This window comes from Eschrichtius robustus, chromosome 16, assembly GCF_028021215.1.
Source record: "Eschrichtius robustus isolate mEscRob2 chromosome 16, mEscRob2.pri, whole genome shotgun sequence".
In the NCBI taxonomy this organism is placed as follows: domain Eukaryota; kingdom Metazoa; phylum Chordata; class Mammalia; order Artiodactyla; family Eschrichtiidae; genus Eschrichtius; species Eschrichtius robustus.
In genome coordinates, this window is record NC_090839.1 from 64699578 (window position 1) to 64712086 (window position 12509).

The window sequence follows — 12509 nt, forward strand, 5'->3', positions numbered from 1 at the left end:
AGGCATTTGCAGTCTGTAGCAGCTTTTTTTTTTTTTTCTTCTTAAATTTTTTTTTTGGTCGTGCCCTGCGGCTTGCAGGATCCTAGTTTCCCAACCAGGGATTGAACCCAGGCCCTCGGCAGTGAAAGCGCTGAGCCCTAACCACTGGACCGCCGGGGAATTCCCCATAGCGGCTTTTTATTAAACAGAGACCAGGAGCTTTTTTTCTATGCCATTAGACATTTATCAAAAGCACTCTTTTGGTGGGATAATGCATTTTAGTTTACATTTTTAATTGTTAGTATTAGATTATTTTGAAACTCGAACGATACAAAAGAGTGTTGGCTAAATACCCTTGCTCCCACCCTGCTGCCTGGGTCCCACCCCCACCCCTAGCACCCACAGGCTGGTGCCCCTTTGGTTGGTGCCTTGAACTTCACTTCTCTACCTTCTTGATGCAAAAACAAACAAATACAACTTGATATTCTTCATTCTCTGTTTTTGCACCCAAGGTAGTGTATTAGACCCACCGTCTGTACCCTGCTTTTGCTTTCACGTGATGGTCCATCTTGGAGATGTTTTCATAACTGCACGTGGAATGCTATCTCATTCTTGAAAAGCACATTTAAATTCTTTTAAAGCAATTCACTCAAAAGATAAATTTTTTAATCTTCCAGAAAGATAGCAAATGAAAAATAAGCATCATTTCTCTCCCCAATCCCACTCCTAATCTGTTATCAACGATAGCCACTGTTATTTTCTTAGATCCTTTTCCAGAATTATTTTGTGTGCTCGTACCTTCATGAGTGTGTGTGTGTGTGTGTGTGTGTGTGTGTAACTCGTGTCTTTTTAAACCAGGCATCTCATATGGACATGTCATAATTTCTTGAATCATTCCTCTGTAGTTGGACCTTTAGATCCTTTTGGTTGGCGTCTTTGTTTCTCTGGATGGCAGAGGACTGTGATTTCTGGGTCAAAGGATGTAGGTGTCTTTAGGGATCTCAGTACACACAGCCTCGTGGCTTCCCCTGATAGATTGTACCAGCTCTCACCCCAGCCACCCAGAGGAAAATAACAGTCCCTCTAACAGCAGGGCCACCCCTACCCCCAGCCCAGGGAGCTCCTGATCTTTTGAAACTGATGTTCTCTCAAGCGGTCAGGCGGGTTTCTCCTTGTTGGGCTTGAAAGAATCTCTCAACAGCAGCTCCTTAACAAAGCCTGCAACCCGGAGCCCAATTGAATTGCTTAGTTCCAGGAACCTGGAAAGGGCTCAGCTTGGGCCATTCTCCCTCAGGGCTGCCATGTATGGGGTGAGACACCCCCAATGGCAGGCAGATTCGTGTCTGGTGTCAAGGATAACAGACAACTTCTCAATAGTTGTCATATTATTATAGCGCACAGGTCAGTCAAGGAGACCCTTCTACCTGCCTGGCACTGTTCCACATGCTCTACACGTATCGACTCCTCTTGTTCTCAGAACAGCCCTGTGCGTATTAGTATTATACATACCCATTTTACAGACAAGGACAGTGTGATGCAGAGAAGTCAAGTGACTTGCTCGTGGCCACACAGTCAGGAGCTCGGGATTGGATCCTGCGCCGTGTGGTCCCAGAGCCCAGGCTGCATAACCACTGTATCCTCCTGCCTCCAAAAGGAGCCTGCTGTTTCTCTAAGGACTACCTTCTAGTGTCTTCTTATCCTCTGTACAGGCAAGACTTTGCCAAGTCTCACCTTCTCCTGTCACCTTTGAGCTGGCTTTTCCTCTGTTTGCTAAGGGTTTGTAGCAGAAAAGCCTGGACAGACCTGGATTCGTATCCCTTTCCTACATGTGTGGCCTTGGACAAGTTCAGCCTCTGTGATCCTCAGTTCCCTCATCTGGGGGGCAGGGAGCATTACCCACCCCCGGATCCTTATCACGATTGATGAAGATTGAGGATAAGGAGAATGCCCTGACAGGTGCACAGGGTGAAACTTTCCCTCGTCACCCCGCAGCCTTCTCTATCCCTCTTGGTTCTTCTTAGTTTTGATCCACAGTCTTAAGTTCTCTCCAGTTCAAATTCGATCCCATCACAAAAGGAAGCTCATTCCCAGGGTCTGACAACATCACGATTTATTGAGCATCTACAAGCGCTGGCCATTCGCTGTCTGCTCTGGGTGAGAATTGCCATTCCGCCAGGCGTTTTAGTTTCTTGCACCCAATCCTGTTCTCATGGGGCCCTTCTGAGTCGGAAGAGAAGCTCATGTTCGGCTGCCTTAAATTGCTCACACACGTGAGGGGAGAGGAGAGAGCCATTTGGGGGACAGACATTGCCCTCTGTGTTTACACACCGTGTGTCTGTGCGTGATGGTCATCACGGTGACGATGTATATTTTTGCCTTTGCGCATTTGATACCTTTTGCCTCTCAGCTCCTAGTTAGGCCTCTCTAGCTCCAAAATTACGTGCTTTTACACACCCATGATGATCTCAGGAGGATTGACCGTCCTTTTTATCTGTGAAGGTAATTGAGATCTTTCATGGTGGCATATTTTTATTACTGTAACTCCGCCTTTAACCATCCTTCCATAAAATCTCTTACTCTTTTCCAGTGACTGCTTCTTCACCTCATTCTGAACAGGAAGTGCTCAGGGCTCATTGAGAAGCAGAATTTCCTGTGATTGTGCAAACCACGGTAACGATGATGCACTTTCTCTCTCCCCTTCCCCCTCTCCCTATGGCAGGTGCCTGGAGATTTGAGTCAAACATCCGAAGACCAGAGTTTGTCGGATTTTGAAATGTAAGTCCACGGCATCTGCTCATGAGGGGCCCTTTAGAAACAAGACTCTGTTACTTGGCTTGCGTCCCAGGAGACCGTAGAGGGAACCAGCAACCGCTGTTGAAACCTGCATGGCTGATTTGGTTATTGCAGAGGTGGGGAGTTGTTTGCCTGCAGCCTGAGTCTGGCCATCAGATGTGTTTTTATCTCCCTCTTTGGGTATTGAAAAACAATTTTTTTTTGGCTGACATTTAAGAGTCGGAAGGTATCACATGAACATTTAAATTTCTCCATTTTCTTTAAAAGAAGAAATCCCGACAAGGCCACCGTCAGCTAGAGCTGAGCAGCAGCTGCCTCTTCCATCCAGGGCACATGCCTGTCAGCTTGCTGCAGTCCCCACTGCTCCCTTTTGTCTGACTGTGGCCCACTCCACTCATTCCATTGTCTGGGTGTCTCCTGTTCAAATTTTGAGTTTGCAACTCCTGGGCTATTGGAAACGACAGTAGTTCAGTACATTGGTCTGATTTTTGATTGGATTTAATTCTGTCTGGCGCCTCTGCTGATAACCCCTAAGGAATTTAGTCCGTCTTCAGACTGACTCTTTCTGATCAGGTTGCCTCGGTTTTTGGACCAGTAGTCCCCCGGGGCTGGTGAAGAGAGGAGTGAGTCCTGAGTTAAGGGCAAGCAGAACGTCCCTCCTCTCTCATTTAGTTGTGCCGAGTAGAGGAAGGTTCAGCTTCCCCAGGAGAGAGGGCGGGGCATCGGAAGAGCATTTTGTTAGAGCCAGACTGAGCCAAGTTGAAATCTTAACTGCAGGACTCATGCTGGTGTGACCTTGGGCGAGCCACTTAACCTCTCTGAGCCTGAGTTTCCTCATTCATAAGGCACAGATCACAAGAGTGGGGTTATGAAAAGCGCGGAGGGGATCAAGAGGCCCTGCACTGCTTGGCAGCTGCGGTAGAGGTGGAGGTGGCTGTTAGATTGGTGAGGGGGGTCGTGGAGGTTAAGAGGTGAAAGATGAAAATCAAAGGCAAGTTTGCTTTGCATGGGCCTTTGGGGGGCGGGGTGGAGGGGAGTACATAGTGAAGAGGGTCATGGGATGGTGGCCTGGTGGAGGGAAAGGGGGGACCAGCTGGGGAGAGAAGTGAAAGCCGCAGAGCGGATCCCAGAGACGAGCCACTCGTGAGGCGCAAGGGATGCATTCATAAAGCAAGAATTTATCACGTGCCTACTGCGGGGAGGGGGTCATGCCAGGTCGTCGGTGGAGGGGATGAATCAGCCATGGTCCCGGCTCTCAGGCAACCTCTGCTGGGTCCAGCCACCTCATCTCTTCTCCTCCTCCCCCCGCCCCCAGGTTGATCATCTCTACTAAAGCCAGAGGGAAGTGCCATTTCCCTCTCCCTCTTCTCTTGCAGAGAAGGCCCTGGCTGACCTCAGCTCCATCCCCAGCCTCCCCTGGCCCTCCCTTCATACCAACTGCCCTGGTAGATTTGACTCCTCCAACTTATTTGGTCTTCCATACTCGGGATCATTATTTTATTCCCTTAACTCACACTTCTAAGTCTAGGAGAGAAAGGACAATCAATTCTAATACAGCGAGCTATGTGCTCTGAAAGGGAGAGCACGTACGGGGGGACCTGGGGGACCTCCCAGAGCCCTGGGAGGTGGTCCAGCCCTCACCAGTCCTGGGAGGTTAATGAAAACCAGAGTGTCAGTTACACTTCTACACCCCTCCCCCTCCCGACAGAAATGAAAGGGGAACACTCTAGTCACTAGCACAGTTTTGGGGACCTTTCCAGGAGGGGTGTCATTAGATATCCAAACCAGTTTGGTGCCTCAGAATGGCAGTTTGTACTTGGAGCCCTGGGGAGGTGATCAGTAGGGTGTATTTTGCCCCATGAAGGCGGTCAGCACCTGGGCTCAGGGCTTAGAAGAAATGCTGCTTCAGGAGAGAAGCGTGAGGCTGTTGAGTCATGGACTCTTCCGTCATCAGTGTCTCAAACTGTGTTCTAAGCACAGGAGGCTGGCGAATTTTCAAGAGCTGCTCTTTAGAGATAAGGAGAGCTCGAGGAAAAGCGTTTAGCCCTGGAGCAACTCCTAGCAGAAACAAGGGCTAGGACCTCCCAGCCCTTCCAGAATTGCACAGCACTGTTGTGAGAGCTGTTAATGATTGATCTGGAAGCTTCAGTGACAGTTAACTTATCGGCTTCACATGATGTAGATCCGGCCGGTGGAAGAGTGGTGGTGGTGGGTGTGTGCGCCCAGTGACTCAGAGTTAGGTTCAAGTCATCATGCAAGGCGGAACTGTCACATAACCGAAAGAACCCTTGAAGTTCTCTCAGATAGCTGGCGAGGATCAACCGAGATAATCTAGGTGAAAGCATGGAGCCGTGCAGTGTACGTGCTCAGTAAATGATTTTGCTCTATTCGAGCCACACACAGTGTTTTTGGAAAAGTTGCAAAAGCGGTTATTGGTGCCTGGCTTCCTGGAATCCCCTCCCCCACCCCAAAGAGCTATCTCTTGCATAGCCTGAGTGTTGGTCTCCTGAGCTCTTTCGTGGAGCCTGACCTTCAAGTGGGGGTCAGGGTCTAAAGTGGGCGCAGTGAGGAGGCAGCATGACTCCTCCAAACGCTCCAGAAACCCTGTGGGCGCTAGTGCTCCTGACCCTCCCCTGCCTCGGGGGGGGGGGGGGCTTCCGGTGATCGTCCCCCTCTTCAGGTGAGCAAACTGAGTGTCAGATAAACTATGGGCCACGGCCACTCACTCAGTCAGGACTGAAGGGCAGCTCTTTCTCATTCCAGAATACAAACTGCATATATAAATTAAAAAAATATATATATATATATATATTTTTTTTTAAATTTATTTATTTATTTTTGGCTGTGTTGGGTCTTCGTTTCTGTGCGAGGGCTTTCTCTAGTTGCGGCGAGCGGGGGCCACTCTTCATCGCAGTGCGCGGGCCTCTCACTATCGCGGCCTCTCTTGTTGCGGAGCACAGGCTCCAGACGCGCAGGCTCAGTAGTTGTGGCTCACGGGCCCAGTTGCTCCGCGGCATGTGGGATCTTCCCAGACCAGGGCTCGAACCCGTGTCCCCTGCATTGGCAGGCAGACTCTCAACCACTGCGCCACCAGGGAAGCCCTATATATATTTTTTAAACTAAGTCCCTCAAAAATAATCTTGGGGGACCAAATAATGAGATGGAAACTGGTGCTTTAGCTTACAATTAAGTGTAATAGATGTTGCTGTACATCGTGGGCCTTCTTTTGGTAAACTGAAATGACCACTTTGCATGTTTCTTTTGTTCAGATCAAACCGAGCGCTGATCAACGTCTGGATCCCGTCAGTGTTTCTCCGGGGCAGAGCCGCCAATGCATTCCACGTGTATCAGGTAATTACCTGGTTTTCAGTTAGACGTCACCGCTGGGGTGGGGGCCACACTTGTTTGTTACTCTCTGGTGCTTTTGCCTCTTGGCGATGGAGTGCCATACGTAGAAGCCACAACCTCCAGATGCCAGCATCCACCTGCCCAACCTCCCCGAGGAAAGGATCCTTCTGGCAGACAGAAGGAGGCAGGGTGGAGCTTTCTCGTGCTGTCGGGCCTCCTAGTGTGGCCGTGACCCCTCAGCTCGGACTGCTTGAGCAGAAATGGGATTTGTTGGCTTGTGTCGCAACTGAAACGTCCAGGCGTGGGTCTGGCCTCAGACCTGCCTGGACCTGTGGTCAGATGTCTGCTCCCATTTCCCCTGGTTTCCTCTGCTTGGGCGTCCTTTTCAGGCTGGCGCCCTCTGTGGGTGGACCAGGCACCTCCCAGCAGCACCAGACTCTCACTCAGCCTGTCCGGGCATCTCTCAGGAGTCTGTCTTGGATCCCAAGCCCATCCCTAAACCCCAGGGTTGGGTGATGGACTTCTGTGATGGGCCAGGTTCGAATCATGTGACCCCCACTGGCACTGGGGTTGGAGTTGACCTCATCTGACCATATGACTGAGAGAGGGGTGAGGGGGCTCCCCAGATGAAAACCAGGCCACTCTTTGCCAAAGAAGGGGCAACAGACACTTGGCAAGTGAACACTGCAGATGTGCCCTCTGCTTCCTTGAGGTAGAGCTGATCACCCCCTCCCCGGTTGAGGATTGAGTGTCTGAAACCAGGGGACCTTTGTTTTGGAGGTGATTTTGCCCCGACAGTTGGGACCCCAGTTCTCCATCTTTTCTCTGATTTTCTGGTGCCTCTTCCAGCCCTGCCTACTTACCCTCTTCTTGGCTTTCTTGTTTCTCTTTCTTTTTCTTACCTGATCTGCAGCTGTTGGTGTTCACTTGTCCTGGGACTGTTTTGTTTTCAACTTTGACTCGTAGCCACTTCTGGTTCTGCTGTTGAATGATATCACAACAACTTTCATTACGTTTTGTTCTTATTCCCCGTGAGCTCCGTGAAGAGCCTTGAGTTTTGTTGCCGTTTTTCTTAGTGGGGAATTGACCATTGAAGACGTCTTCTCAGCTATTAAGATAGTTTCCCCAGAGACTGGGGTGGTGCAAAAAGGACACTGAGCTTGAGAATAGAAGCCCTGGCTTCAGTTTTGTGGCCTTAGGTAAATCTCAGTTTCCTTATCTGTAAAACAGAAATAATAATAATGCTTACTTTGCAAAGCTGTTGTTGTTGGGATTAGAAATACATGGTGTCCAGTAGGTATTCGTTTCTCATCTTCCAAAATGATCGCCGTGTTTAGTCTTTGATGGCAGGACTGGCAGTGGGCATGGGTTATATAGGAATGGGCTTAAGCATGACACACGCCTCTTACCTGAAATCTTACGGACAAATGAGCTAGAGTTTGGCAAGGAAGTTTGCACCGGAAAGTTATTCTAGTTTACTTGTTCAGCTGGGCGACGGTAGCACTTTAATAAGTGTTAGAGAATCTGAGGGTTCCTGATGCTCTCAGCTCTGGCTTGAAAAGAGAATTAGATATGACAGATTTCCGAATATCCTCTTCTCCTTTTATCCCAAACCAAACTACCCCCCCTCCCTCCCCCCGCCGAAAAAAAAATCTCTCATTTGAGCGTCCTTCAAGTTCTGCTTTGCGGTCATCAGAATGCTGGGAGGTGTTGCCTGGAGAATGAAAAAAGTGAAGCAGACAGCTTTATTTTAGAGCAAAATTAAAATGCGAGATCGCTTGAGAGGTTTCCTTGACCTTTCATTTTTCACTCCTCCCCCTCACCTCACCCCAGGAAGCAATGGGGCCGTTTTTAGCTCCTGAAAGTCAGTTAAGGAATGAGATGGACACAGCAAATATGCCGTTGCCTGGGAGATTGTTTCCACAGTGGCCACCGTGGGATTCGAGCCGCACTCTCCCCATCCTTGACCATTTCCAGAGCTTTCCTGGGTGTGGTCCAGCCAGTGTGTGGAAGATGAGGCCTGGATTTCACGGAGCCACGAGGCTGACAGCTCCCACGTCACGTAGAGCAGCTGCGTCCCACACTGTGGGCTGTCTGAAATCTCTCCTGATCTTGGAGTGTGTTGAATGCAACTGTTTTTCTCCTTTTAGCTAACAACGCTTCTGGTTGGTACCTAAGAGGAAAATCTGAGCATGTGTTTGGAAGCATTTTAGAAAGTCTTCATTACAGTGTGATTTTTTTGGATTTTGTTGTTTTTTAAATGATAAATGATATTGGAGAGAGAGTGACTCCTGTAAAATACTGGTACTGTTGGACATTATTTTTATTAGTTAAAAAAAATGCATTTTATATAATTCCACAAAAGATTTGAGATAATTTCTAGAGAAACTCAGAAAAGAGTGATAAAATAGAAGTAAGAAATAAAATATCAGAGTCAGAGAAGATGTAAACTAAGAGTGTTTCCATTAAGGGAACAGTGGAAATCATATATATACATACATACATATATATGAGATCCTATGTGATTGCTCTCATTGGTTTGTAAGTTTCCTTTGAGCTTCCTGGCAACCAGTGTGAAAATGGAAATGTGGCTATTTTGGATAATTCCATTGCTAATGAGAAGAAAATGTGTCAGTTCCTCGAAGGGAGTTCTAAAAGAAATGTCCTCACAGAGCTTTAGATGAGGCAATAATAAAGAACGTGGTAGATGATGCCCTGTTACATCCCTATGACAAATCACTGTCAGGTTTCCTTAAGATCTCCCTCCAAGGAAGCCAAGGGCATAACCTCAAAATGAACCATAGTTCATTTGAAGAGCCCAGACAAAAGGATCAGCACATGTAGCTTTCTCAGTAGATCTGCACTGTCCAGTCCGACAGCCACTAGCCACGTGTGGTCATTTAAATGTTTTTTTTTTTTTTTTGGCTGTGTTGGGTCTTCGCTGCTGCACGTGGGCTTTCTCTAGTTGCTGCGAGCAGGAGATACTCTTTGTTGAGGAACATGGGCTCTAGGTGCACGGGCTTCAGTAGTTGTGGCGCACGGGCTTAGTTGCTCCGCGGCATGTGGGATCTTCCTGGACCAGGGCTCAAACCTGTGTCCCCTGCATTGGCAGGAAGATTCTTAACCACTGTGCCACGATTGGTGGCATCATTTAAATTTGACTTAATCAAAATGAGAAGAAATTAAACTCTAGTTCCTCAGGCACACCAGCCATATTTCAAGTGCTGTCTTAGCCACATGTGGCTGGCGGCTACCATATTGGACAACGCGGATACAGCACACTTCCATCATCTCAGGAAGCTCTGTTGGATGGTGATGATCTAGAACAGTCTCTCCCAGAGTGGCAGAAAGCAAGATGATCTTCTGTGTGATCTTCTGTGTGCTTAGTGAGGTTTTAGAGAGACAGAGACTGGACGTCCAATAAATAGTTCTGCAGGGAGAAGGCCACTCGCCTTTCAGTTCTTCCATCACTGGCAATGACCTGAAAGAGAAAGTCTCCACGTGGCCCTTAGGTCTTTAACGCCCTGTAATCCTGCATCTTAGCAAAGACGGAGGAAGGCCCAGGATCAACGCCTTTGGCCGGCAACAGACTCCAGCTCAATTAGCTACATTGTTTTCTTTCATTGTATTTGTTTTCTGTTCATCTGCCTTCTACTATTTTTCCATTTACCACGGTGATGTACAGTTTCCTTTTAAAATAAATTTAAGCAGAAAGAAAGTGAGTCAGCTTAAAGAAAAATACTAAATGTATGATAGTGAAAACAGCAAGACGTTTAGGACAGTGCTATGCGAAGGAATAATATTTGGGAAACGCCACCTCTCAGTGGTCTATGTATGTTACATAAGATAGCTCATTCAGTCCTCACAACAGCCCTGTGAGGTAACAAATGCTTATTATCCCCATTTTATAGATAAGAAAACAAAGACACAGAGAAGCAGCTCATTCAGTAACATGACTTTCAGCCCCCAAAGCATTTTCTGACAAGGTACCGGTTTGCACAGATTCTGTGAATGTGGGCAGAGTCCAGATTTAAAACTCCGAGAAGCAGATGGGGCAGTTGGCTTGGAAGGGCCCAGCCTGACCAAGAACTTGCCTATATGGATGGCCCCCTGCATCCCTGAGGCCGTGGGCCAAGGGTCCCCCTGCCACCAAGCCAGGGATTTTCTGTCCATCTGTTCCGGGCCCCCTGCAGTATACACATCAGAGCCCTGCAAAACCCGGAGCCAAGCTGTGGGCAAGTTTGCTTTGGAAAATTGTTAAAGCAGGGCCTGTTGGCCGTGACGGCTCTGGCCACAGAAGAGTTTCACGGATGCTTTCTCAGAACCTCTTGTTTGAGCAGTGGCAGGGTCCCCAGAGCCTGCCCTGGGACGCTTGGGAACTGTGGCACTTCTGACTGCAGAAGAACTTAGCTAGGGTCACCCGCTGCCCGGTGTTACTGGGCTCTCACCACTTGTCTTGTGGGAGAGGTCTGGGTGTATATTTTGCACAAAGGATCCTGGCCAGAAGTGCTGTCCCTCGACAGGATTGAATGCAAGTTATTAAAAAAAAGTTTGTATCTCCAAACACCATGGTTTCCACACTCTGCTCCTGGGTCCCAAGGTGGGTGCTGAGGTGTGTTCTGGCATAAAAGTAAGAAATGGCAGCCTTTGACCAATTTTCAGAGCAAAAGTAAAATTGATGTCCAGGGCTTCCCTGGTGGTGCAGTGGTTGAGAATCTGCCTGCTAATGCAGGGGACACGGGTTCGAGCCCTGGTCTGGGAAGATCCCACATGCCGCGGAGCAACTGGGCCCGTGAGCCACAGCTACTGAGCCTGCGCGTCTGGAGCCTGTGCTCCGCAACAAGCGAGGCCGCGATAGTGAGAGGCCCGCTCACCGCGATGACGAGTGGCCCCCGCTTGCCGCAACTAGAGAAAGCCCTCGCATAGAAACAAAGACCCAACACAACCATAAATAAATAAATAAAAATTAAAAAAAAAAATTGATGTCCAGAACTTTCCCAGTTTAAATTTTTCTTCCACAAATGTTTCTTACTTCTGGTCCCTGCTAACTAATGCTTGGCTGCCAGCAGACACTAACCAGAGACAAAATGATTAAATAGCAACAAACAGAATGGAACAAAACAAAACAAAACCCTATTTACTAACTGGTCTTGCTCAGTTTCTCTCTTTCTCTCTCTCTCTCTCTGTCTCTGTATTAAAACACAGTTGTCCTGGTGGGTCTGACTTTCTGTCCCTTCCACATGACATAGTGACATTTGTTGTTAATCAATTAGTTCCTAGTTTATACCTTTGCAGATGTTTGCTCTTATTTCCCAAATACCCCAACTTTCAAACCAGTTTGAGGTCCACTGTCTTAATATCCTACTGTAGTGTTTATAAAGGCATGTTAGACCTTAAAACAATCTATTTTTTTTTCCTTATGCAAATATTACAGCCGCTAAATCGGCATGAAGTAATACATCAGTACACTTACTCTCTGAACCCTTAGGTCTTTCCCTTTGAAAAGCACTGTTAGTGTAAGTACAGCCGGAATCAGTCCTCTACGTGGGAGTTTATTTCAGCCTTTGAATTTCGCCACCAGAAACACTGGCTACAGTGCAATATTCCGTTTGCCCAGCACAACTAATTAGGTCTCCTTTGTAAAGAACGTTGCTTTGTTTCAGCAAAGCTTTTTCCTTCTAGAATAAGTCCCCTTTCCTTGGGACCACAGGAGGCTGTCTTGACTTAGAGAAAAGGCGGCGGTACCCCAGGAAGACTCCTTCAGTGTTGGAGGTTCCCCCAGCCCCAAAAGGTTATTGTGTAGCCTGGGCAGGTGTTTTCAAGGTTTATTCTAGTGGAGCATGTTTATATATGCAGCGCAGGGAAAGCCCATGATTTTCTGTATTAATAATAGATCACAGGGTCTGGCGGGCTGCATGGGGCTGCAGGTGGTTTGGAGGATGGTCATGTTTTTGCACCTCAGGCTTCGGGTGCTTCAGCCCTTTTCATCTCTGTCCTAAGATGGTTTACTCTTGAGGCCCTCAAGTTTGCTGTTACCTACGGTTCCATCTTTATGCTTGCTTAAAGTGTATAGCTATGTGAGAGGAGGGGATTCATTAAGTAGAGACGGATGGGATGTTTGAGCCACGCACAGGAATGGGAATGGCAGCTGCAGCAACGTGGGCTGACCAGAAGCCTCTGCCCTAGCGGTTACCATTCCAGGTGTGCGGACACAGGGACCAGCTCTGAGGCCCAAGGGATTCTCTCTCATTCACGCCAGGTCCTTCCCACCACACCTGCTGTGAACCAGGCAGGCGGGGAAGACAGCGGTGGATCGTTTGATTTCTGAGTTTCGTTCCAGCCAGGTTGGCTTCTGTGCTGCATGATAAGCGAAACTGTGGGAGGCTTTG

The 12509-nt window shown here is 48.1% G+C and overlaps 1 protein-coding gene across 6 annotated transcripts in view; it reads left to right on the forward strand.

The window, feature by feature from the left end:
- SNX29 (sorting nexin 29) overlaps positions 1-12509 on the forward strand; it is a 565105-nt gene that overhangs the window by 375852 nt on the left and 176744 nt on the right. For 5 of the 6 annotated variants that reach the window (XR_011076885.1, XR_011076887.1, XM_068565494.1 and 2 more), the window contains 2 exons: positions 2699-2754; positions 6042-6123. Coding sequence is in view for 4 of the 6 variants with exons in the window: in XM_068565494.1 (XP_068421595.1) it covers positions 2699-2754; positions 6042-6123 (138 nt within the window). In the remaining 2 variants the exon portion in view is untranslated. Of the gene's footprint in view, positions 1-2566; positions 2594-2698; positions 2755-6041; positions 6124-12509 lie in introns of those variants that run through there. The other variant, XM_068565498.1, reaches the window with a different exon arrangement.